Source organism: Stenella coeruleoalba (assembly GCF_951394435.1).
Source record: "Stenella coeruleoalba genome assembly, chromosome: 18".
Taxonomy (NCBI): domain Eukaryota; kingdom Metazoa; phylum Chordata; class Mammalia; order Artiodactyla; family Delphinidae; genus Stenella; species Stenella coeruleoalba.
Genome location: NC_137164.1, coordinates 22500837 through 22528571, shown reverse-complemented (window position 1 = coordinate 22528571; position 27735 = coordinate 22500837). Strand labels below are relative to the sequence as shown.

At 37.5% G+C, this 27735-nt stretch overlaps 2 protein-coding genes across 6 annotated transcripts in view; one reads left to right on the top strand and one right to left on the bottom strand.

Moving 5' to 3' along the window:
* Window positions 1-12104, bottom strand: part of CCDC122 (coiled-coil domain containing 122) — a 33941-nt gene extending 21837 nt beyond the window's left edge. The window contains exons 1-3 of one of the 2 annotated variants that reach the window (XM_079902896.1): window positions 11986-12104; window positions 8162-8255; window positions 3733-3820 (exon numbers count right to left, since the gene is read on the bottom strand). Coding sequence is in view for 1 of the 2 variants with exons in the window: in XM_079902895.1 (XP_079759021.1) it covers window positions 3102-3217; window positions 3733-3778 (162 nt within the window). In the remaining variant the exon portion in view is untranslated. Of the gene's footprint in view, window positions 1-3101; window positions 3218-3732; window positions 3821-8161; window positions 8256-11697; window positions 11806-11985 lie in introns of those variants that run through there. The other variant, XM_079902895.1, reaches the window with a different exon arrangement.
* Window positions 11975-27735, top strand: part of LACC1 (laccase domain containing 1) — a 61217-nt gene continuing 45456 nt past the window's right edge. For 2 of the 4 annotated variants that reach the window (XR_013824840.1, XM_079902894.1), the window contains exons 1-5: window positions 11975-12451; window positions 13623-14227; window positions 14831-15009; window positions 16149-16314; window positions 19316-19541. Coding sequence is in view for 2 of the 4 variants with exons in the window: in XM_079902894.1 (XP_079759020.1) it covers window positions 13678-14227; window positions 14831-15009; window positions 16149-16314; window positions 19316-19541 (1121 nt within the window). In the remaining 2 variants the exon portion in view is untranslated. Of the gene's footprint in view, window positions 12452-13622; window positions 14228-14830; window positions 15010-16148; window positions 16315-19315; window positions 19542-20694; window positions 20856-21885; window positions 24609-27735 lie in introns of those variants that run through there. The other 2 variants (XR_013824841.1, XM_079902893.1) reach the window with 2 other exon arrangements.

Here is a 27735-nt window from a genome sequence, read left to right as displayed (position 1 = left end):
TCTCTTTTTATAAGGGCACTAATCCTACCACCAGGACCCCATTCTCATGACCTCATCTAAGCCTAATTACCTCCCAAAGACCTCACCTCCAAATACAATCACATTGGTGATTAAGGCTTCAACATATGAATTTTGGGGAGATACAAACATTCAGTCTATAACACAAAAACTTTCATTAAATTTACCCCTAAGTATTTCATAGTTTTGATGTTACTGTAAATGATAATGCTTTAAAAATTTTAAGTTCTGATAGCTTCTTTCAATATATGTAAATACAACTGATATTTATAATTAATCTTATCTTGCAACCTTTCTAAACTCCCTTATTAGTCCTAATAGCTTTTTAAAATAATAGATTCCTTAGGATTTTCCAGAAATAATCATGCTATCTGTGAATAAAAACAGTTTTACTCCCTCCTGTCCAATCTGGATGCCTTTTATTTCTTTTTCTTGCAAGGAGTGGCTTGAATTATCAGTACCGTAGAATGAATAAAAGTGATGAGAAGACACATGCTTGCCTTATCCCTGATCTTAGGCGAGAAATATTCAGTCTCTCCCTGTTAGGTATGCTGTTGGCTGTAGGATTTATGTAGATGCCCTATTTTAGTTGGCTGGAGCTCTCTTCTATGCCTAATTTGCTGGAAGTTTTTATCTTAAATTGATGTTGGATTGTAACAAGTGTCTTTCATGCTTCTAGAATTCTCTTTCTAAAACGTAAATTTAATCATTCACTCTTTTGCTTGAAGTCCATCAAAACCCTCCCATCATCTCTAGAATAAAGTTCAAGTTTTTCATCATGCTATACATCTCTTGTTGCTTCTCAAGATACAGTTTATGTTATTCCACTATCAAACTACTTATAGTTCTATGAATGTACCAATTTTATTTCAGGACTCTGTGAATTTTTTCAGGTTCTTTTTGTCTGGAATATCATCCTCCTCACCCCCTAACCCTCAAACCTATCCCAGACACCTAATCATTCAAGTGAACTCCAGATATTTTTTAAAACTCAACCAATCACTCCTCTTTCAGTGTTAAACCTGTGTTTGTGCTTCTACTGTTGACACCAGTTCCCTGCATGTAATTATTTGTTTACTTATTTGTCTCCCTCTTTAATAGACGGTGAGTAGTGTAAAAGTGAGGACTATATTTAGCAAAATGCTTAATAGAAATTAGGCCCTCAACATAAGTGAAACATCTGTAAAATTCTTTGAAGATTGACAATTTTTATAGAAAATTTCTTTATAGAAATCTAAGACATTATTATCTTTGTATTATATCCTATTGTCAACATGTATTCTTTTCTGAAAGTGACTAATGCAATGCAAATACTTATAAGAAATCTATATTACCAAAAAGGTATAATTATTATCATCATATCTCTGTTGATGCACTAATACCTAAAGCCATTATCAAAATCTGGTCCCATACTGCCTACCAGGGTCCCAGCAAGGATATCTTACATAATGTTTACAAGTATTATTTCATTTAATTGTCATGAAAACCTTACAGGCAGGTCTTATTATTATCTCCATTTTACAAATGAGAAAACAGAAGCATGGAGAGATTAAACCATGGAACCAGAAGTAGCAAATCTCTTCTTTTAAACTAGGCAGTTCAGCTCTAGAGCAGCAGTCCCCAACCTTTTTGGCACCAGGGACAGGTTTCATGGAAGACAGTTTTTCCTCGGCCTAGGGTGGGGGACTGGGGGGGAGATGGTTTTGGGATGATTCAAGCGCATCACATTTATTGTGCACTTTATTTCTATTATTATTACATTGTGATATATAATGAAATAATTATACAGCTCACCATAATGCAGAATCAGTGGGAGCCCTGAGCTTGTTTTCACTTGTCACTCACTGATAGGGTTTTTTTTTTTTTTTTTTTTTTTTTTTTGCGTTAAGGGGGCCTCTCACTGTTGTGGCCTCTCCCGCTGCGGAGCACAGGCTCTGGACGCGCAGGCTCAGCGGCCATGGCTCACAGGCCCAGCCGCTCCGTGGCATGTGGGATCTTCCCGGACCGGGGCACGAACCCGTGTCCCCTGCATCAGCAGGCGGACTCTCAACCACTGCGCCACCAGGGAAGCCCCACTGATAGGGTTTTGATATGAATCTGCAAGCAATTGATTTATTATGGTCTCTGTGCAGTCAAACCTCTCTGCTAACGATAATCTGTATTTACAGATGCTCCCCAGTGCCTCAGCTCCACCTCAGATCATCAGGCATTAGATTCTCATGAGGAGCGCACAACCTAGATCCCTCGCATGTGCAGTTCACAGTAGGGTTCGCGCTCCTATGGGAATCTAATGCCACCACTCATCTGACAGGAGGCAGAGAGGTAATGTGAGCAATGGGGAGCGGCTGTAAATACAGATGAAGCTTTGCTCGTTCGTCTGCTGCTCACCTCCTGCTGTGTGGCCCAGTTCCTAACAGGCCACAGATCGGTACCTGTCCGTGGCCCAGGGGCTGGGGACCCCTGCTCTAGAGCATATTCTTTTCATTTCTATGTTATATTTAATAAAAAAACCTTTAAAAATTAAATACACTGTTTTAATTTTTGCTCCTTTAGCTATATTAACAGAGAACAGTTATGTCTAATTATGCTGAATACAAAAACAAGTATGGCTTCCAGATGCCTGTGGTGGAATTATGAACATACTTTGAAATTTAAGGAACACAGAAATGTTCCTTACCTACCTGAAATGTTCACTGGCAACTTGTAATTCATGAGCCATAGCTTTAAGAACACAGGCTTAAAAACTTAACCTTCTTTCAAATCAGAATTTTAGGAAAAACTATCAAATAGAGTGAATTTAAAATAATTCTATGTGACATATTTTTTATGCTTATTTATAGTCACAGTGACATTGTTGAATGTTTGCACACTGGACGTGTAAAATGTTCCATGAAACTGGAATACTCATGTAGACTTTACTTAGGGATACCAGAATAATTTAGAAGGTGTAAATATGAAAAACAGACATTTTAAGTTGCCTCCTCAGAGTTATTAAGTTATGCTTAATAACTTTCCTGTTACAAATTTAATATAGCTTTGAAGAACATAAAGACTCATTTAAAAGACTGTGTGAAATAGGTTACCTGCAAATTGAACAGAACTTTTTTGTTTTTTTCTATTTCTGATGCTTGTGATTGTTGTTGCTGTGCAACTTGCTCGACAGCATCAGTTAATGAAGATATGTCTTGTTTAGCCAGAGCTAGACAAAATAAAGTACATAATAAAAATCTAAATGCAAACATTCTAAGAAACATGTTTCTTCACTCAAAGTCATGAAAATTGTTATGTTTTCTCAAAAATAAACTAAATTTAGGTTTGGTACTCTTCCTTTTTGACTATAAACAAAACCAAAATCAAAGGCCATAAAAACAGACAATTCAAAGTCACCTACTACAATATTATACCTGTTACTTTATGGAACAGTATAAGTATTTTGATTGTCCTAAAAATTTTTATCTAGACCATTTGCACATATACTACAATTATAGTGGTACCATAACCATTTCTCAATTGCAGTTGATGAATTTTCATTATAGGCCTGCATTTTCAGGTTGTTATACTTTTTCTAAACATTCTATAAGTTTCCTCCCGGTAAACTTCAACAGCTTCCCTCTATTCTAATTTGCTACTAATTTTAACACAATTATCCTAGCATACTACTTTTTTGTTACCACTCATCTTTTAGTTATATATTTCTGAAGATACCTTCATTACCTTCTTCAGGAACTCCTTGACTCTTCCTTTCTTCGTTGCCTGACATTCTTGTGTCTCTTTTCCCCTTTCTAGTTCACCTTCTTTACTCCTACAAAATAATCAGTGTAGATAATCTTTCACTTTTCTTTTTTTTTTCCAGTCATGTATGAGTGATCCTGAAAGTAAATTAACTGTCAAATATCTCACAAGGATGACAATGACATTCGTCATCAGCTCCAAGAATTAAAATACAATGACTGAGTGAGAGATTTGGGGAAAAAGTAGAACTATCCTTCCATCTTGGTTGTCCTGCTTTTCAGCTGTTATGACACTGGGAAGTTTCTTAATTTCTTTGCTCATCAGTGTCCTCATCTGTAAAACCTCATAGGGCTGTTGTAATAATTAATGTACGTAACATGCTTAGCACAGTAAATGACATAGAGTGAGTAACTAATTATTCTGGATTAGTAGCTAGTACCTCTAGAACTATTATGAAATGGATTCTAAAACTATAACCAGAATCTGTGAAAAACAGTGCCAAGCTGAATTAGCAACTTCTGTCATGGGTATAGGATGCAGGGAATATGGCACTCCTGTGTAAGGCCAGGGTAAGCCTTACGCAAGTTTAAAATCACCATTCAATCTCTTCTATACGTAGGAGAAATGGATGAGATGAAGGGGTAGATTTTTTTCTCCCCTGAAAGATGGAGAGAAAGAGTTCTTTCCTGTACCAGCGCAACAAATGAATGCTGAGTTGGCAGAGTTAAAGGCACTACCAGTCTTTGGAAAAAGAGTATCTGATTGTGCCTGTCCATTCCTATACAAAAGAAATCATACAATTTTGCATGATTAATAAAAGGAATGTAGTGTTCCTGCTTAACATTTGAACATACGGATTTTTCTTTTTAGATGACATCCTTTTAAAAATATCTTCTCCCTAAAACCACCTAGTTTCTCTGAAGTTCATGCCATCATGAGCTTCAGATGAGTAAAGTAAGAAAAAGTAAAAAGTAAAGTAAGCTTTACTCTTCCTTATTATCAGTTGACTTCTAAATCTCTACCCTTCACTCCTAGATTACAGTATCTGACTTACTGTGTCTCTATTACTACTTTTTAAAATATTTCTTTGGAACTTCAACATCCACACAGGTGGTACTTTTAATACTCTGACTTCTCAGTTCTTTGATGTTTTTCCTTATCCATCCTCCCACAGAGTATCACTACACCTCATCCGTAATCTCAGATTCAAACACTTATTTTTCAGCTCATCCCTCCTAGTATTTTGACTGTAAGAGCTGTTCAACCACATTGACTCTTCTACCTTTTCATGGTCCCTTAGCCTTTCATGTACTCACGTCACTTACCCAGTTTAGATTCCTTTGCATTCAACCTCACTTTTTTTGTACCGCTCTCTCCCTGTCCTACTTCCCTGGAAAAATTCCAACTAGTTGCTTTGCTTACATACTAGTAGCTGAATATGCCTCAAGAAAAGCACACACCTGTGCTGTGGTCTCACTTAAAATTCAAGACACTTTATGTCAAGTGGGCCCTTGATGCTAGGCTCCGAGGATTCATCAAGTTTCATGGATGATTATTTCACTCCTTCTTCTCTGTCTTCAAACCTCCCACATCTCTTTCCCCCTCCTCTTTCAGTTGATAACCCATCTTCTTATTTAACTGAGATAGTAGGAAAATATCAGAGAGGGTGGTAGATCACCCCATCTACCAGTCTTCCTGGACCTATACCTATATACTAGTCTATTCTTTTCTTGCAGTGAATAAAGTGTACTTGCTCTGACCTAGGGCCAATCCTCTCCTTCTGTACCCCTTCCTCTCCTACTCAAGGACATTGCTCCTTCAAACGTCCCATCAATAGAATTTCCTCCTTTATTTGGTCAAACATATTACCCTGGACAGCCTATCGTATAATCATCAACAACAATAACCACTTTTGCTTGACACTTTAATCTCTTTCAGCTATTGACCCCTTTCTTTGCTCTCCTTTATAGCCAAGATCCTTGCTGTCTACTTCCTCTCCACCTATTCTTCTTGAACCCCCCAGAATTAATCGTTTACAACTCTAAAGTTCTTATCAAGGTATCTATGGCATCCACATTGCCACTTCAATGGCAAGTTTGGTCCTCATCTTCCTTAACGTATCCATGTCATTGACACATTTGATCATGCCCTCCTCCTTGAAACAACATACTTCTCGGTTTCCTTTGCCGGCTCCTCCTCACCTTTGTCATTTACGTTAGAGCGCCCTAGCACTCAGTCCTCAGGCCTCTTCTTTTCTCTAAACTTACTCTGCAGGTAATGTCATCCAGTTCTATGGCTTTAAACTCCCCTTATAGGCTCACAACTCCCAAATTCATATCCCTAACCTGACATCCCTCTTGAGCTCCAGACTCATACACAATTTCCTACCTGATATTTCCACTTGAATTTTTTATAGGCATTTCAACTTACTATGTTCCAAACCGAACTCTTTATGTCTCTGTCCACTCCATCACTACCCCTAAAACTGCTCCTTCATGGTCTTCTCCATCCCAGTAAATTATAAGTTCATTTTTCTTATTCACACTCAAAACTCTAGAATACTGTCAGGGAGGTATCTAGAAGGATATAGAGCCCAAGGCAATTTAATCAGCCTTGCCCAAGATAATCATAAATGAGAGCTCATTGTTGATGTTCCATAGACCCTTTGAGAAATCATTTTAGATATTCCCCAAGTATGTGGCCCAAGACTGCTGCCCCAATTGTTTTACTCAATAGACAAATCAGAATCTTGACTCTTTTCTTTCTCTTACATGCTGCATGCAATTCTTTTGGCAAAACTCACTGGTTCCACCTTTAAATTATATTGGAATCCAACCACTCCTTACCTCTTCCAAATACTATCTTAGCTAAGAAGACTTCCCTGATAATCCCTCTAAAACATGACCTTCATCCCCCATTTCCTTACCCTGCCTCATTTTTCTTAACAGCATTTATCACTTTTATCATTTTTCTTTTTTATTTCCTTTTACTAATGTAAGCTCCATGAGGGAAGAGACCTAGAACAGTGCCTGGAACATAACAGGTGTCTAACTATAGTCTATCTCCACTTCAGTTGACCCTGTTCTACTGATAGAATAATGCTTCTGAAACACTGTTCTGATCACATCAAATAGCAACCAATCTTTCAACTCCACCTTAGATGCATCTTCTTTAAGAAGTTTTTCTTGATCTTTCTGGGTATATATGATCTCTCTCTCTCTCTCTTTTTAGTACAATTGTTTCTATATCTCTATTATACCAAGATAGATAACAGTCTAGGTCTCAGGGTAAGATAGGGTTAATCTTGAAGCTAGGTTGTGCCACTTACTAGTTTATTAGGTAAATTCTTTCCAACCTGAGCCTCAGATTCCTTGTCAATAATAGTACTTTCCTCATTAGATTTTTGTGAGGATGAAGTGAAATAATGAATATAAAGCATTTAGCAAATTCCTGCCACTCAACAATTTCTATTCCTACTGTTTACATTACTTTATACTATATTTCCCTATTAGACTATAAGCTCCAGGAAGTCTTACTCATTTTTGTATTCTTTAAAGTATTTGATGAAGAAACCAAAAAAAAATTAAGAAAATTAGATTTATACAATAAAAAATAAAGTAACTGGTACTTCTTGATATCTATTTCTGAAGCAGCATAAATTGAAGAACTCTTGGGTGATATTTATTTAAACCAGCTATTCATGAAAGGATATCTGGTTTAAAATTGAGGAAATTTTCATTTTTTCTGGATCTCTACTGTAGAATGGACAAAAAATAAAAACAAACTACTGCCATCTACTGATAATTCATTACAATTGCATAAATCAATAAAAACAAGAGTTTAGAGACTAGACAGTATTAATTATTCTTTCATTCAAACCACGTATGTTGGTACATATTATATACAAAGCATTGTGGGAAATATAATTATGAATTTAGTGACTGATTTAAAAAAAACACACCTTATAATACCTATAGTATTTGAGAGTAAATATCCAAATATTACTTATAAAAAATCATTTAGGGGTTTCCCTGGTGGTGCAGTGGTTGAGAGTCCGCCTGCCGATGCAGGGGACACGGGTTCCTGCCCCGGTCCGGGAAGATCCCACATGCCGCGGAGCGGCTGGGCCCGTGAGCCATGGCCGCTGAGCCTGCGCGTCCGAAGCCGGTGCTCCGCAACGGGAGAGGCCACAACAGTGAGAGGCCCGCGTACCGCAAAAAAAAAAAATCATTTAGGCAAAACACTCTCAACGAAAAAAGTAGCTTTACAGAAAACAATGCAATGGAAATACTATAAACCACCATGTTCTATATTAACTATAGCCAACATTTACTAATTACCATAAGTACTTTCACATAGATTATCTGTTTTAGCCTTCAGAGCAATCCTATAAGCTAGACATGATTTTTACCTGTATTTTGTAAATGAGGAGACTAAGACTTCGAGAAATAAGGAAATTCGCCAAAGGTCATACACCCAAGCAGGAAGGATGAAATCTGAAGCAACTAGGATCCAAATTAACATTTATTAGGTATTTAGTATGTTCTAAAGCATTGTGATGAGCATGATTTTTGTGCACCATCTCATCTGAATTCAAGGCGAGTGCCTGTAATTGGCCCTTGGGAGGAGATTTTAAAAAGGCCATGGCTTGAGTTTTTGGAAACTCATCGTCTGGTACCTCCCTTCAAGTTAATGAGCAAAATAAAGCAAGGCTGTCAAACTCCCCTCGGGTTTTGAGAGCTTCAGGCTTAAAAGAATCAAGACGAGGCAACTGTCCATGTGCGCCCATGTCACATAAGCACCATTTTTCATCCTGAATGGAAAAAGCTGCTATGTGGACCTGCCAAGCAGTTTAAGTAGTTAAGTTTATAATTACCTCCTACCCCCTTTAGAACATACATTTGATTAGAAAACAAGGAAAGAAAAATTACTTAGTTAATTTTCACATAAGTGCGAAATTGCTTTTGTTTTTGTTTTCCAAGTGGAAGGGGAGTTTAATAACTGAAGCTGATGTTTAACTGGGGAAGCTAAGAAAACTGACCTGGGGAAGAGAGAAAAGTTTTCCTGGAATTGAGAGTTAAAATTATGTCTATATTTGTCATAAGCATGATGGAATCAGTTCTGGATGGTTCAATTCCAACAATAAATTAAAGAGGAATCATGGGGAAAATGTAACAAACTGCACAAATCAGTAAGAATCAATAGTACATACTTCAGGTAAAAAAGAGGACAAGTCTTTTCAACCACATGTTTTCAAGAGAAGTTACATCATCAGAGTCATCCAAAAAGAATAAATTTTGGAATACATAAATCCCAATGCAAGGAACACGTGGAGCCAACAGAAGCTGGAAGAGGCAAGGAAAGCTTTGAAGGGAGCACGGTCCTGACACACCTTGATTTAAGACTTCTGCCTCCATAACTATAACACAACACATTTTTGTTGTTTTAAGCCATCCAGTTTGTGGTCATTTGTTATGGAAAACTTAGGAAACTAACATAATCTTTTAACAAGGAAATTTGCATGTTACATGTCCTTTTCTGGAAGGACTCATAAACCCTAGTGTGAATGGTTTAAAGACAAGTGTTCCCAGTTTTATTCTAATTGTTCTCATGATAAGGATTTACATGGTGATTAAGAATGCCTGGGGATTTTCCCAAAGGTTCCCCTCAACAGCCAGGCACTCTCTCTGCCCCCAAAATGCTCTAAGTCTCTATGGGGGAAATAGATGCAAAGTCAAATAATGAAAATGTAGAGGAACAGTAGGTGTTCTCTTAGTCTACCTACACTTAACCTCTAACCAATTGACTCATTTTGTTTCCTTTTAAATCATAAGCTGCTAATTCCCACATCATGCTGAATGCGCATGCTGAATGCTAAAGGGTTACAAAGCTAGTCTCCAGTGAGTCTGCCCACTTCTGCTCCTACCAGTGGAACTGTACAGCTGACAATGTCACTTGTGTTTGTTCCTGAACCTGTTTATGCCAGTTGTACTTGTCACTGTGCTTTCATAATTTAATTAAATATTATGTAAACCAATGAAATAGTGTGGAAATAAAGTTTGTTGTTTCTTTAAAAGCTATGTTTAATATTTTGGAAAGACCCAATTAAGGTGAGTTGTTTGAATGTGTGAGATAACTATAAATGATTATAAAGAAGAAATCTGCACTCAGCTTCACAAGTGCCTCTAGGTTATTTTCCTCTTAAAGGAACCGAATCTTGGGAATGCTTAGCTGATGGTTGAGAAGTGTAGTTTATGGAAGAGATATGATGCAGAACTCTAATCAGGAGGCCATGTGCAAAGAAAAGGTCTTGGACCTTCTCAACAGATTGGCAAACAAGCATATAGTTGTTTTAGGTTAAAAAATGTTTAAGGTATTATGGTATATTTTCATAACTCTCTGGTTTAACTGACTTTCCTTTGAAACAGTTTTATTTAGATATAATTTATATACTACCATGTTCATCTTTATGAGGTATACAATTTAATGTTTAATTGACTTTTTCAATGTACTGCTTGGTTATGGATACAGGTTGCATCTATGAGAGAGCTTCTCCCATACAAACAAAATGCTAAAAGAAGCAGTTAATTCTGCTTAGCAAGGGGATGGGGATTCAAGGTGATGTTTGAGCTTGAAGGGTCTTGAACAAGTAACAGCTAAAAAAAGCATATAAAGAGAAGAGTGTTCTAAGCAGAAGGGATAGCTTATGCAAAGGATGAAATCATATGGTGTTCCAAGGAACAGCCTTTAGTTTGAGTGGCTTGGGAATAGGGAAGTTGTTTTTTCAAATCTAATTATGCATCTGAATCATCTGTAGAGATTAAAACAAAACAAAAAGCAAAGCAAAACAGGCCGAGACTTGACTCCCCGAGTGAGACTTGACTCCCCGAGTTTCTGATTCAAATGTATATCTGGAGGTGGGGGAGGGGGAAGCTCCCTGGATTTATATTTTTTTAAAGTTCTACTTGTAGTTCTGAGGTGTAGCCAGGATTGAGAGCCACTGGAGTGGGGGGAATGGGGATGAGGTAAGAGAGTGCTAGGAGATGAGGCCACAGCCCAGTACCAGATGATGAAAGGAAATGGTATATAAATACAATATAACAGCAAACTTTCTCTTCCCTGACAGCTTCCCTATTCTGAAATATTTCTTTTTTACCTTTTTTACTGTTACTGTTGCATGACAGAAAATGAATTCCCACCATTGTCTATAAAAACAGAGATAAATGTTTTCACCCAGCTTTGTAACTAAAGACCTCTATTTTGCTTACAGTAATATTTAACATAAAGCAAGCTCAGAGCAGAGTGCATCAGGTGAACCACATAGCACTCAGTGCTCAATAAATGTCCAGCAAAAATGATGAAAGTACAATTTTTGACAGAAACATCTGCCAGACACTGAACAGTGGGTTCCTATTCTGGGTTGGTGATGCCATAGAATAGCAGCACCTGCCCACTTCAGGTGCTCTTCTAAACTCCCAGATGGCTGAGATTCTTTCTCTCAGGGACAGGTTCTTCAGCACTTATCGTCTGAGCGACTGTCAGAAGGGACCCCCTCCTTCTGTCATAACCAGTTCCACAGGAAGCATCCTTTCTCCTACTCTTTGAAGGTTGGAGATATTTCCCCTTGGCCAGAGTGTCTGCCTTCCATATACATAGGAGCTGTTCAATATTTTTAAATAAATGAATGTTATGCTCTTTCAGGGCAGAGAAAGGATGCTAATTTACATCTTTATCACAACTCTAAGGGTCAGTGCCTTCTAATTTTCTACTCCTGGCGCGTAGTTTTCAAAGGGCACCTAGGACCTCCGTTTATCCACACACGTGCTGGAGCTGTAAAGTTTAGTCAGCAAGTTAGGCAGGATCAGCAAAAAGGCAAAGGAGGGGTTCAGCCAACTCGTTTCTGGAAACAACTAAAGCAAAACCGCTAAAAAAATTTAAAAAGTCTACCTCAGGAGGCACGTTACTTGAACTTGGATGGGACAGAGTGCCAAGCGCTAACGCAAGGAGGTTCTCAGACCTGGGCTCTGGGGAGGAAACCGAGTGTCCCGACCGCGCTGCCGGGCCGGCGACTCGCTGTGGCCCGACTGGGAGCGCGGACGCCGGGAAAGGGGTTCATCGCTTCCGGGCAGGGGGAGGAGGTCATCGACCCGAAGCCGCTTGGCCGCGCGCCCAGTCCGGAGGCCCGCCCCGCTCCCTCGCGCCCCGCCCACCCCGCCCAGCCACCGGCCCGCGGACCCGCTTGGCTCCGGTCACTCGGTCGGTCGGCTGCTCCGGTTCCCGTTCCTCTTCCTGGCGCCGGGCGGCTGGTGCGGGCTGGCGCCCTTCTGACCCGGAACTGCTGACGGTTCCCCGCGGTCTGGCGCGTTCGACCCGAGGGTCGCTCCCCGGGTCGCTCCCTTTTCCCCGCACCCAGCCCCCCGGCCCGGCCTCCGCGGCTGTCAGGGGGCTGCCGGGCGGGGGCTCCGTCAGTCCGCGGTCAGGCGGGTGAGGCGGGACGGGCGCCGCCCGCCCAGCGCCCGGGCACACGCTCGCGGCCTCCTGGTCTCGTTCAGGCGGAGGACTGGGGGCGGCAGACGCCTCAGAGCTCGCCGCCCACCGAGTGTGCAGCGGAAGGCGACGCGCGACGGGCGAGGACGGAGAACGGCCTCGGGTGTGCGTCCGGCCGTCGGAAAATCTCGAAGGAGCGGGAGGAGTCCGGCAGGTGAGGATCGGCGCCCCACAGGGCCGAGCGCGGACCGGGCGGGTGGCAGAGGCGTCGTGGGGCTTTTCACGGTCCAGAGCGAGGGGGTTAGGAGTGGCGGCAGGAGAAAACCATCCGGGGCACAGGGGGTCACCGAAGGGGTCACCAAAGAGAGACCGGCAGCCTGGGGTGGGGGAGGGCAGGGGCTGGGGGGGAGAAGATCTGTGCGCGGAGAGTGAAGAGGAGAGCAGGTGGGCCGCACACCTGATCCAAATTGCCGTTGCTTATGAGATAATTGCCATACCTGAGTCCTGCGTGAATCCTGGAGTCTGCTTTTATTTCCTTAAAAACGCATTTAAAAAAAATTGAAGTACAGTTGATTTACAATATTAGTTTCAGGTGTACAACATAGTGAGTCAATATTTTTATAGATTTTATGCCGTTTAAAGTTATTATCAAATATTGGCTATATTCTCTGTGCTGTACAATATATCCTTGTAGCTTATTTATTTTATACATAGTAGTTTGTACCTCTTAATCTCTGACCCCTATCTTGCCCCTCCCTCCTTCTCTCTCCCGGCTGGTAACCACTAGTTTGTCCTCTGTGAGTCTGCTTCTGAAAAACAACAATAACAAAATGCAATTTTTCTGAAGGAAAAAAAAAGCAATTAAGAATTTAAAAATTTTTAATTTTTAGGTGCAGCTCCTTTTAACCTATTGAACTCTACACCCAGGTATTTCATATGAAGGGATGTAAATTAGCAAACCAGTGATATCCGGATTAATGATATATCAATAAGTTGACACCCTGTAATTAAAATACAGGACTTTGTCTAAGTCAACAAGTAATTCCCTGCTTAAAATTTGCTACCTGCACCATTGTAAAGCAATTATACTCCAATAAAGATATTTTTTAAAAATTGCTACCTGAAAACAAAACAAAACAAAAACTGTTGTTCTGCTGGAAAGATGTAAAGTACTTTCACAAAATGAATTAAGAGATGGCTTTGCTTTTCATTGTCCTGGTTCTGACAAATAGTGCACTAGCTTTTCTGGGAGGAGTCTAGATTCACTATTTTGGTTACATTTTTAAGTCAGTGCAATTCTTTTTACCCATCCACAAGTTTCTGTTGTAACTATAAGGAGATTGATATAACTTTGTATTCTTACTTAGGCTAATTTTTCTTTACAGGTGATTTTGGGGGGCACAAAAACCTTCTTTGAAGAACTTTGTACAGTGTTGAAGGATGGCAGAAGCAGTGTTGATAGATCTCTTTGGTTTGAAATTAAACTCTCAGAAAAACTGTCATCAGACATTACTAATGACATTGAGTGCTGTCCGAAACCACCATGGTGCCAAGGCCAAGTTCCTTTGCATAATGTGTTGCAGTAACATCAGCTGTGACCATGATGATTGTGAATTAGAAACAAGCATTGGATTATCTGCTTTCCTGAGAGAATTTGAGACTGTTAGCAATTCCAGCATGGCTGCCTCATTGTATACCATTAAACAAAAAATTGATGAAAAAAATTTGAGCAGCATTAAGGTAATTGTGCCTGTGCACCGGAAGACATTAATGAAGGCTTTTATTGGTCAACTCTTCACTGATGTTTACAATTTTGAGTTTGAAGATTTACAGATGACTTTGAGGGGAGGTCTTTTGAAACAGCCTACTGAAATAAACATAATCACAGCTCAAGAACTAGAGGCAATCCAGAATGAAATAGAAACATATTTGAGAAGTTTGCCAACACTGAAAGGAGAATTAACCATTATCACATCTCCTTTGATCCCAGGTTCGTTAAGCACTATCTGTTGATTTTACTGGATGTGAAAAGCCAGTCTTTCTTTACAGGTTGTTCATCTCTTTTTGCTTCTTTCTTTTGTAGACTGTTGTGAATTTATGTGTTCATTAGCATCAGTTACAACATGGGAGTGTCATGCATTGCCTTGTAGTGTCAGGGGTGTCAAGGGATAGCCACCCTAAGTAAATAATTTCTCTTTATGCGAATTCAGCTTTAAGACAAATCCCCTAGCCTTCCTTTTAAATGAGATTTATGACCGTAAGCATTTCCTACTCAGAAATTCTGAAACCTTAACTCATTGGTGCTTTCACAGAAGAATGAAGTTTACTGTGAGCTGTATGCTATTGGGATAACAAAGACAAATGGGACAAAAGATACCCTTTGAAGAGCAATAATCCCACAGAAAAGGTAAAACAAACTCAAAGCATTATGTCGTAAGAATAGGTGGAGGTATAAAGAACTGTAGAAATTAGAAGGCAGATAAACTAATGCAGGATGAGGTGATTAGGGAAAGTCTTAATGAGAGACTGGGTTTGTAATGCTTATAGTCTTTTGTATGTCATGTTTTTAATCTTCATTGTTTATCTTCAACAGATATTTTCATACATGGATTTACTACAAGAACAGGTGGGATATCTTACATACCAACTCTTAGCTCATTCAACCTCTTCAGTAGTTCCAAACGGAGAGATCCCAAGGCTGTTGTTCAAGAAAATCTGCGTAGGCTGGGGAATGCAGCAGGATTTAACGTGAAGAAATTTTACCGAATAAAGGTACAATTTTATTTCCTATTTTGGAAGATGTAAAGTATATTCTTATTTATTTATTTATTTATTTATTTGTTTGTTTATTGCTGTGTTGGGTCTTCGTTGCTGCATGCGGGCTTTCTCTAGTTGCGACGAGCAAGGGCTACTCTTCCTTGCGGTGCGTGGGCTTCTCATTGTGGTGGCTTCTCTTGTTGTGGAGCGCAGGCTGTAGGCATGCAGGCTTCTATAGTTGTGGTGCGCAGGCTCTGTAGTTGTGGCTTGCAGGCTCTAGAACACAGGCTCAGTAGTTGTGGCGCATGGACTTAGTTGCTCCGTGGCGTGTGGGATCTTCCCGGACCAGGGATCGAACCCTGGTGTCTTCTGCATTGGCAGGTGGATTCCTAACCGCGGCACCACCGGGGAAGTCCCTAAAGTATATTCTTGACTCTGCTAATGACTACGTGGACTTTAAATAAGTTATTTAACTTTTGCATCTAGTGTTCTATCTAAGATTTAGGATAGTATTTGTGATTATTTTTCTTAGAGCTGTATACCATAACCTAAAGATCAATTCTATGATGATATATATATATTTCATCTGGAGCTCCTCACATCTAAAAGTACAGTGAATTCTCAGAGTATAGTACCACTGCCCTTTTTGATTTAGAAGGAAGGTTCCTGCTTGGTGGGAGAGAAAAGCCATTATTAATCAACACTAGGGTACAACTGATGAGATAATTGTTTCTTACAGAATTCTAGCATTACTTGACTCCAGGAAAAGTAAAAAGATCATTGATTTGGAAATTTAATTTCTTTCAGTAAATTAGTACTTTGTGGAAAGTACTGCAAAGTACTTTCAGTACAGAGTACAGAGATTTACCCATCTCTAGTGGGAGGTATTCATGATGGATGGACTATTTTGAATTTTTTAAAATGTTAAATGTAAAAGTCTGCTTTCCTTTGAGGAAAATATGCAGAGATTATCATATCATAAAGTTAAATACGTAAGTTTGTTATTTTATCATATATGGACCTGATATATTTAATGAATGCTTGTAACCTTAAACTGGTTATATAATTTTGTACAAGATGCGTACTTTAAGAAAAGCTTATGGTATGAGAAACTCTATCTTCAAAACATTTTTTTCTCACATCTTTGGTATTAGACTGATCATGCCAATGATGTCTGGATTATGGGAAGGAAGGAGCCTGAATCTTACGATGGAATCACCACAAATCAAAGAGGAGTCACAATAGCGGCTCTTGGTGCTGACTGTATACCGATAGTTTTTGCCGATCCTGTCAGAAAAGCATGTGGGGTTGCTCACTCTGGTAAGTGTACTTAATTAAACATCTAGGATTTTACCAATTTTTTTGGTACGGGAAAAGTTATAATTTCTTTCTGATGGATATTACAAATAGTTAATTACTACCCATGGTGATAAGTGTAAAGATAGGGAAGAGCTAGCAGACTCTTAGGACAGGAGCAGATAAAAGGAGTCCCTAAGTTAAATTATATGAATCAGAGTATAATTCCCAAAGAAAGCAGTACTTAGGCTGATTCCTGGGGGATTTATAGGATTTGGCTAGGTGCCAGTGTTTCTCAGCAGGGGTGCTATTAACATTTGGGGCAAGATAGTCTTACACTGACTGCAGACCAAGTTTACTTGGCTTTTTGAAATTCTTCATGCCAGTAGCACTCAGAGTTGTAAGAACCAAAAGAAAAAAAAAGCCTCCATACTTTTCAAAACACTCCCAGGGAGTTGTACTGCCTCTAGTTGAGAACCCTTGAAGTCCAGGTAATAGGGAATAGGAAGTTGAGACATGTTGGGTTGCAGAAGGTGTTTATGAAAATGCAGCAGCATGTGTAAAGGTGTGGAGGTAAGAAAAAGCAAGATATGTTTGGAAAACCGCATTTAGTTTAATATGCTGTAGTCTAGTGGCTTTAGCTATTCTTTGAAGATAAGAACAAAGAATTTTTAGGTTCTGTGTTGTGTTAATGGAATTTTGTTTTCTGGTGATTTTTTTAAAAAAATACTGTTTAGACTATCCAGTGGTTATGAGTCTATGTAAAATGAAGAATGATCTTTTAGATTTTCTTCTGCTTGTAAATCAACGATTACTTTGCATTTTAGACTATAGATAAATAAGAAAGTGGTGCATTTTTCTTTTGATCTAGCTAAAGTAATGAATGACTAGAAGTCAGTGACATTGTCAAAAGTTACTTAAAATTTGAGTTTTAGTTCCTGGATATAAATCGGGAATATTATTTGCTACTTCCTGGGTTTTGAAACATTAAATTCAAAAGTATCAAAGATAAAAGAAACAGTCTTGAAAAGGAACAAAGTTAGATGTCTCACACATCTCGATTTCAAAACTTGTTATAAAGCTACAGTAATCAAAACAGTATGTATGGGCTTCCCTGGTGGCGCAGTGGTTGAGAGTCCACCTGCCGATGCAGGGGACACGGGTTCGTGCCCTGGTCCGGGAGGATCCCACATGCCGCGGAGCGGCTGGGCCCGTGAGCCATGGCTGCTGAGCCTGCGCGTCCGGAGCCTGTGCTCCACAATGGGAGAGGCCGCAGCAGTGAGAGGCCCGCGTACTGCAAAGAAAAAAAGAACAGTATGTATGGTGCTGGTATAAAGACAGACGTATAGAGCAATGGAATAGAATAGACATCCCAGCAATAAACCCTTGCATATACGGTCAAATGATTTTTCACAAGGTACCTAGACTATACAATGGGGAAAGGACAGTTTCTTTAACAAATGGTACTGGGAAAACTGGATAGTCATATGCAAAAAAATAATGTTAGACCCTTATCTTATGTCATATATAAAAATTAACTCAAAATGGATCAAAGATCTAAATGTAAGAGCTAAAACTCTAAAACTCATAGAAGAAAGTGTAATTGTAAATCCTTGTGATCTTGGATTAAGCAATGGTTTCTTAGATATGATGCCAAAAGCACAAGCAACAGAAGTAAAAATAGATAAATTGAATTTTGTCAAAAGTAAAAACTTCTGTGCATCAAAGGACACAGTAAACAAAGTGAAAAGTCAACCCAACCGATTGAGAGTAAATATTTGCAATTCATATATCTACTAAGGAGTTAATATTCAGAATATATAAAGAACACCTACAGTTCAACAACAACAACAAAAACCAACTTGATTGAAAAATGGGTAAAGGACTTCAATAGAACATTCTCCAAAGATGATATGCAAATGTCCAACAAGCATGTGAAAAGATGCCCAACATCACTAATAATTTGGGAAAAGCAAATCAGAACCACAGGATATCACCTCACACCCATTAGGATGGCTAATATTATAAAAAAAAGTGTTGGTGAAGAGAAATGGAAACCATAATGCACTATTGGTGGGAGTATAAAATGGTGCAGCTCCTATAGAAAACAGTATGATGGTTCCTCAAAAATTTTTAAATAGAATTATCATATTACCCAGCAATTCCACTTCTGAATATATATCCAAAAGAATTGAAAGCAGGATGTTGGCAGGATATTTGCACACCCATCCTCATAGCAGAATTATTCACAGTAGCTAAGAGGTGAAAGTAACCCAAGTGTCTATCCATGATTGAATGGATAAGCAAAATTCATACAATGGAATATTATCCAGCCTTAAAAAGGAAGGAAATCCTGACCCATGCTACAACATTGAATGAATCTTGAGGATATTATGCTAAGTGAAATAAGCCAGTCACAAAAAGACAAATACTATATGATTCCACTTATAGGAGGTACCTAGCGTAGTCAAATTCATAGGAACAGAAAGAAGACGGGTGGTTGCCAGAGACTGGGGAAGGTGGAAAGGCCAAGTTCTTGTTTAATGGGCATAGAGTTTTAGTTTGCAAAATGAGAAAGTTCTGGAGATTGGTTGCACAACAATGTGAATAGACTTTACGTTACTGAAGAGTACACTTGTAAACAGTTAAAATGGTAAATTTTATGTTATGTGTTTTTCCCACGATTTTTAAAAATGTGCATAAAAAGTGAAGGAGAGAAGACTAAGAAGATATAATTCCAGTGGAAACTGAAAGTATAGAACATTTTAAAAAGGAAGTGGAAGGGACCTCCCATTAAATGTCTCTTCTGTGTCAGGTGCTTTGTATAATATACCTCATTTAAACCCAGTATTTTAATTAATTAGTTGATTATTTGGCTTAATTAATTAATTTTGTGATTCATTTACTATTTCTGGACTTCGAAAATACATAAACTGACTCTGTTCATTTTTAACTTAGATATAAATTATGATGAAATTTTCTTATGTTTTAACTTTGCTTATCTCTTTTTCTTCTTATTTACTAGGTTGGAGAGGTACTTTGTTAGGTGTTGCTATGGCTACAGTGAATGCTATGATAGCAGAATACGGCTGTAGTTTGGAAGACATTATTGTCGTACTGGGGCCTTCAGTAGGACCTTGCTGTTTTACTCTTCCAAGGGAATCAGCAAAGGCATTTCATAATCTTGATCCCGGATGTGTACGGCTCTTTGGCTCACCAAATCCCTATGTTGACATCCGTAAAGCCACGAGGTATGCTTGATTTCAGTCCAGAACTGCAAGTTTGATTATTGCTTATTGCTTCTAAAATGAAGATAATTTTAGAAAACAATTAGTAACTCCAAGAAAAATTCAGGTGGCAGATATTTAAGTAGCTGACATATACACTTACACAAAAACTAATTTTAAATATGAAATCTTTTCTCATTGAAGTTTGAATAACAGCAGTCTTTTGATCTGGTATCTCTTATTGATTTAAAAGTGAAGGAAGAAACAGCTGGCATTTAATTTTAAGAGATCTACTTAAACTTCATATAGAAAAGTTGGCACTTTTTATAGAAAAGAATGGCACGTCACAGACATTCCTCAGCTAAATTCTCCTAAATATAATAAACTATCAGGAAACTGATATTTTAAAATTATTCTTATTCTCTAATTAACTGGAGGAATATGTTTTTCAACAAAAATACTAGATAATATAAACACATAGATACTTTCAAGTTTTTTATGGTCCCTTGCATTTTTGAATTTATGAAATTTTGCTATTAATAGATAATAAAAATTATTTGTCATTTCTACAAAGGAAAATTGATGTCTGATTTGAATCGTGTTTCTTTTCCAGTCAGCAAAACCTTACCCAGATTCTGCCTCATTTAGTACATAAGTAGAAAGGATTGAAATTGATTCTTAAATGTGACCTGTGAAATAAGTGTCACTAATTTATAGTCATATTTCATACCATGAAGTGTTTAAGGAGAAGCAAATTTTCTGTGAAAAATCTGGTTAATAGAAGGAAAGGAGGCGGGAGAGCCAGATGACTACAAAGCACGCTCTGTCTGAATCAATTGAATCTTGTCTTCAAGATTCTTCTTAAATTAGTACTTGATTTTGCTTATAAAAGTTTCTTCTTAAATAATTACTTGATTTTGCTTATAGAATCCTATACCCAGATCATGTCTGCAGGACAATATGGAGGTTATACAGTTCACATATGAACTTAGATGATTAATGGTGGTGAAATCTACCATTTCCTGACTTGTCCTTGTTCTGTAACTGAATAACAATTTGCATTGTTCCAAGCAGATCTTTCCCAGAATTCTTTTACACCAATATCCATACTTTTTCCATATTGCTTTGGCTGTTGGTAAAGTAAACTTTCTGTCTTTTGAAAAATCTTTATCCTAAGGATTCTTCTAGAACAGGGAGGAATTCTACCACAGAATATTCAGGACCAGAACCAAGATCTCAACCTCTGTACCTCCTGTCATCCTGACAAGTTTTTCTCCCATGTCCGAGATGGCCTTAACTTTGGTACACAGATTGGCTTCATATCAATTAGAGAATGAGGTATAGTAGCTTTTCTCTCCCTGCTCCCTCTCCCTTCTCCTCCCTCTTTCCACCTTTCCCTCCCCTCATTTTAAAAAATAATTAATTATATTTAACTTTACTTATTTATTCCTATAGGAAGAATTAATTCTCTACTTTTTAGTGAAGCAATAGTAGTAGAACAGTTAATTTTCTGTGACATACTCTAATATAAAGAGCAGCTACTTCTTTTCCTAGTTAATGAAGAATATATTATAAGTATATATAAAAGTATAAAAATAAAATAATTTTTTCATTAAAAAATCATGTTATATATGCCATTTAACTCTCCTATGTACTTGACATCTGTATATTTTCTTTTTTTGACATCTGTATATATTTTTTTGACATCCGTATATTTTCTACCATAACATCTTTATATCTTTCTTTTTTAAATTCTTTTAATTTTTGAGAAGAAATCTTTACATAAAAATTCGAAATTCTATAATGATAATACATACACAGACCAGCCTGGTTTTACAACCAAATTTCCAGCTGATTATCTATAGTAGGTGTTGGTCAGTTTTCTTTAAAGGGCTAGATAGTACATAGTTTAGGCTTTGTGCAACATGTAGTCTCTGCTCAGCTATTCAACTCTGCTTTTGTAGAGCAAAAGCAGACAGGAGCAGGAATGAATGAGTATGTCCAGCTTCAGTAAAACTTTGTTTACAAAATAAAGATTTGGTCCACAGGGTATAGTTTGCTGACACTTGAACTACAATCATAGAGCAAGATTTAGCGTAATTTCATTAAATTAGTATTTCTTAGAGATGGACTTTTTTTTTAGTTATACAAAAAATGTTTTGTGACAGTGATTTGGCACTGACCCTTTAGCATATACCTGATTTTCTTTAAGATTACTTTTAATTGAATTAATATTGTTTTTAGGCTTTACAATGTCTTTAACTCTTTAATATACAAAAGGCTTTGATAGATTTAGTGATTCTTACATTGATATTTTAATAGCACTACTAATGGCCTCCTCATATTTGATTTCTATGTATTTTTACAGATACTTGACTGGATTTTTGCATAACTATTTCCTGCTTCCTTCCAAACCAACTGTAAGAGAAATTTAGCTGTTTGATATACTTAAAACCAAAAGGATTATAATGAATAATTCATCTTTCAGATATATTTTCATTATTATCCAAAGCCAAATGATTTCATTGATTCTAACAATAACTGACACAAAATTAATATGATGTATTGGGTTGGCCAAAAGGTTTGCTCAGTTAATGAATACGTTGTTCAATAATGTTCTTGGTGAAAATGAAAAATGTGTCTTTTATTTTTACTTAAACCCAAATGAACTTTTTGGCCAACCCAATAGTTTATATGTTACACAGATAAGGATTATTCTTAAAGTTTGTAGTCTGTATTTGTTATGTAAATCAGGAATAGGTCTATTCAGTTTAGTATTTATTGGGTAACGTCTCTTTGTCAAGTGTTGTGTGAATCATAGGTGAAATCAAGATGAGTAATACTTTTTCCCTTTGAGTCTAATGCAATGGAAGAGATAAACACTTCTAACACTTTAATTTTAATAGCCAAAGAGTACAGGAGAAGGGAGGATTAATTCTATGTGAAAGGCAGAATAGAGAAGGTATTACAGAGAACATGACTTACCACATGCACCCGAAAGATGATGTATAGGCTTTTGACAAATAAAGAACAGCCATAACAGGTAGAGGGAATACCATAAACTAGGGCATGAAGCTGTACGTGTATAACATGTTCTGCAAAGAGAAAGGTGTGGGCAGGAGTTACTGGAAAAACAGGTTAGAAACAGATTAGTTCAGGTCTTGAATACTGTGTCAGAGAGTTTGGAGTTTATTTTCCAGGCAAAGAGTAGGCATAGAAAGTAGAAGAGTGTTTTTATGTCCTTGGCATTATATTTAACAGGATGGATTTAACTTGTGAGAGACTAAAGCAGAGAGATTAGTTAAGAGGCAGTCACGATACTTTTAAAAAGAAATAATGAAACCTGAATGCAGTGGAAATTAAAACAGAGGCAAGAGTAGATGAATTAGCGAGACATTTCAGAGATGGAATCTGCAGATCCTGTTCCTAGATCATGGAGGTAAGAGATGAGGAAGAGTGGAGAAGTCCCTGATGCCTCCACAGTCTCTGCTTGGCTGACTACCTAGAGTGGCAGCAAAGATGGGGAGGAGGTTTGGGGCAAGGGGGAGGGATAATGAGATTGACACACAGACTGAAGTACATCCAGATGGAAATTATGTGGTCAACAATTAGAAATAGAGACCAGGAACCTGGGAGGGAGTTGCGAAAAAGACAGCAATTTGGGAGTTGGCTATGCAGAGGCAATGCCCGAGTCTGCTGGAATAGGCTGGATCATCTCCGTAGAAACATAGAGTGAGAAGAAGGGAGGTCCAAGGATGAAACCTCATGCAACACTTGCATTTGGAGAGCCAGAAGCTGAACCAGTCAAAAAGATTGATCCTAGAAGAAAAGAACGTATAGTCATTTTGGAGAAAGAAGCCAGCATCGATATGAGAGGAAAAGAAATCTTCAGGGAGTTCCCTGGTGGCCTAGTGGTTAGGATTTGGTGCTTTCACTATGGAGGCCCAGATTTGATCCTTGGTGTAAGTTAAAAAAAAAAAATCTTCAGAGAGAAAATGAGAAGAAACCAATGGATTAACCATGTTGAAGCTGTTCTATAGGTCATGGTGGAGGAGTCAGATTTCAGTTCTTTGAGGACGAGGATGCACCAGTGTCAACCCTTCTTCGCTAGTATTTATTGGAGAAAATAAAGTACCGAGGGCTGTATTTTGAAGCATGTTTTGTGTGTGTGTGTGTGTGTGTGTGTGTGTGTGTGTGTGTGTGTGTGTGTGTGTGTAGGGGGGATGAGTAGTCTTAAGTGTATTTGTAGGCTGAAGAGAGGAGTTAGGCTGTTTTCACTTGGGAAAAATGGTATGTATGGTATATACTTTTAATGTGAATTGTCACATTGTACCTTAAAAAGATTTCTTATTTCATACATATATTTCTTACCTGAATATGCAGAAAATTACATTTGTTTGGTACTTATAAAGGACTTTCAAGTCCATTACCTCATTTTACCTTTACAGGTACCCTGAAGTACATGTCAGGTGCTATTCCTTTTATTCAGATGAGAAAACTGAGCCTCATTCAGGTAGAGGCTAAAATCACATAATTTGTGATAAAGTAAGATTTGAACCCACATCTTGTGACTCCAAATATCATTTCAGATTTTACAGTTAATCAGAGCTATCTAAATTAAATTTTTGCAACTTTTTGTTAATATCATGTATTCATCCACTCAGTCAAAATTTTGTTGAGGTGCTAGGGTAGGTTAAAAATTATAGTTATGGCCCTCAAGGTATTTAATATCCAGTGAAAGTGACATTCAATAAAGCAACAATTTTAATACTGTGATATGTGTTGTAAGGTTGTTTAATTCTTTTATGTAACTCATAGCTCAGTGTGAAAACATATATAATACCTCATTTCTTCCAATTTAGGGAAGGCATTAAATACAAATCATAGGACAAACTCATGCAATCAAACTCATGTAAAATACTCTTGTTTCATGATAACAATAAGATTAAGAAATAATTCCATTGAGAAAGATGGATAATTTTCCAGTTCTTCACTGTAGATTATTTTGTTGAATGCAGAGTATTGGGCAGCCATGTTTTACTTTATGTATCAAAATACTCCAAAACCAAATAAAAATTATGTTTGATTATCTATGATTTTGCATTATCTGTGTCAAAGCATAGAATGAAAAGTTGTCTCTTGCTGTTTTACTGAGTGAAAAGTATTTATTCAGTAACTCAAAAACAGAATGTTGGTTGTTATATAGTCATATCTTATTGCCTCTACAAGATCTCTCTCATTTTTAAGCATTTGTATATAGGTTTCTGGGACTTTCAGGGTGTAACTACAATGATGACTTTTAATAAGTTTTGTTCTGTTTTCAATCTAAGCACTACTACTAACTGCACATAGAAAATATAAGTTATCATTTTAGTAAGATGATAAATTAAGTTTGTAAATCAGAGTTCATGACATGATTTTTTAGAGGTGCTAATTAGCGAACTAAAATTTATCTAATTGTAATTTTAAATTCTTAAGAGTAGCATAGTGATTAAATATGCTATACTCCATTGCTTTATAAAGCAAAGGAAAAAATGGTCTTTCCACTAGGAGGTAGTATTTCTACAAGTAGCTCTGCTCTGTTTCTTGGTATAAAGTTGAACCAATCTTAATCTCTATATATTTGTACAAAACACATATATAGCTCTTACTTTAGATGCAACTTACTATAGTTCAAGTAGGTAAAAACATTTAGGAATCCTCACCTACCTGGGTCTCACTTCTACAGAATCTCCAGTAACTGCTCTTCTGTAAATAGATTGGGGGGTGGGAGGGATTCAAAGAAGCTTATTCTGTGTCACATGACAAAAACATACATGATACCCATGGATTCAGAAGCTGGAAATAAGAGGACAGTGACATATGAACTCATTTTATATCTCAAAGTAGGATTTGATCTTTGTTTTCACTCAGTTGTCCTAAAGTTATACTTCCGATGTATCCATCCTTTTATGTGAACTCTTCGTGCCACCAATCTTAGACATGGATCTGTGTGTGTGCTAAATGGTAAACAAGAAGTATGTGCCATGTATGGTGCATAGCCTCTTTGCCCCAGCTACTGTAAAGTCACACAAAATACATTGGATGCAGTGGAATCATAGATTTCCCTCTATAAAAATTTTGTATATCGGGCAGTAAAGAATGGAAGCATGGTCCTTATGCTCACTGTATGTGTTTATGGGAGCTCTGGTCTAGAGCACGTCCATTTCCATTGTAGGCAGTGTTTTTAAACTTTACTTGTGATTTCAAAGATGAGGCAACTGCTGTAAGTAATGCATTGTTCCATGTGAGGTCATTGCTTAATGAAGGAAAAAGAAATCTGCCAGTACTGCTTTTTCCGGATTAATGCATTTGGTTTGGACTCACAATGATCACATGTCAGTTGTGTGGAGACAAACTTCTCATACTCTCCGTAGACACATTTTCTTTGTAGAGAAAGAAATGGTTACATCACGCTCCCTATGTCTGTGCCAATTGCCTGAGGTGAGCTATGTCCTTTCTGTATCTGGAGCAGGCTTTTTCTTTTATGTAGTTCTCAAAAGACTGGGGTGTCCAGTTGCTGTATCTTATTAAACAATTAAAATTTCTAGCGGATTCAGTAGCTCAAAATACCACATTCCTTTCTAACAACAACAAAAAGGGTACTCTCATTCCATGAGAAACATCTGTAGAAAATAGACCTGTTCGTGGTGACAATTGAGTTTTGAATTTTTATTTTCCTTTATTTTCTTCTTATTTATTTTTGCATCATACATTCCTACAGTTTACATCTTACCAGTGCTTCCCTATTATTTCACTTTCCTTAAGTACTTGTTTTAGCCTGAATCTAATCAAGCTCTAGAGCTAATTATCAATGTGTAAGAAATATGGGGGAGGGAGGATTAAGTTAAAGGATACCACAAATTTGGGGTGGTAAAAAAGTGATCCACTTTTTGAAACTGGGCAAGAATTTTAAAAAGGGTGGGAGATACAGCTGAAACCAATATGTCAATTATACTTCAATAAAATTTTTTTTAAGTAAAAGTGGCTATATCATTTTACCAAAGAAAAGATAGGAGGGGGACTATTCTGGATTAAAATAAATTTATTAGACCTAACAGTCCCATGAAATGAGTGGGCCTAGTTTGGATTCCAATGAGAAGAAATAAACTATAGAACATATTTTTGAGACAATTGGGAAAAATTTGAATATGATCTAGGTATTAAATGATGCCAGGAATTATCATTAGTTTTTCTAGAGGTTAATGATATTGAAGTTCTGTAAAAAATATCTATGTTGATCTGTATTGAACTGTGTAGGAGTAAACTGATGTGTTACATGCCAGTTGCTACCAAATGTTTCAATAATAATGATAGTAATAAGGATATGATGCAAACATGGCAAAATCTTGAACTGTTAAACCCGAGCGATGGTTATCTGGGGGTTCATTGTACTGTTTTCTCTACTTTCGTGAATGTTTGAAATTTAGCCATAATTTTTAAAAATTTAAACTTCTTGCACTGCTAGTAATATTTAAAGTAACAATTTTTGTTTAGAAAAAGTATGTACACATTTCAATTTTCTTTATTAAAGCAGAAGATGAACATTGTCAGCTCATTCTTTTATATGCATGGTGTGGGGAGTGGAGAGGAGAAAGCAAACATATCTGACTGTTGGATTCTTGTTTGAATGAAGAATATGAGGATTATATGCCATTTATATTAACACAGGAGGTCTATAATTCACAAAATAGGAAACAATAAGGAGCCACACTTTTCTGCTAAATAACTATCCTAAAATAATAAGCTTACTTTTACATTTTCTATTATATTAAGTGGAATCTGGTTGGTGTGATGATTCCTTTAATGAAAAACTACATGGAACTTCCACCCTCTGGCATAAGAATAGAATAGAATAAAAGTGTATGGCTTAATAGTTTATGGTAAAAGTTAGTGTTTTTCAATGAGAATTAATGGGACTGCCAAAAAACCTCATGGGATCCCAGGTTGCCATATAGAAATATACTTCTAGGATGAGCAAAGCAATGTTTCTATTCTGTTCTAAATTGATTAGACCATACTTGGGGTATTGTAGTACATTTTGGGAAGTACCCCTTAAACAAGGTCAGAGAAAAGCAATACTAATGGTGAGGGGGCCCAAAGCCAGATTATGGGAGGGATGGGTCAAAGGGACTAGAAATGATTAGCTTGGAGAAAAGAAGTCTCAGTGGAATTTAAA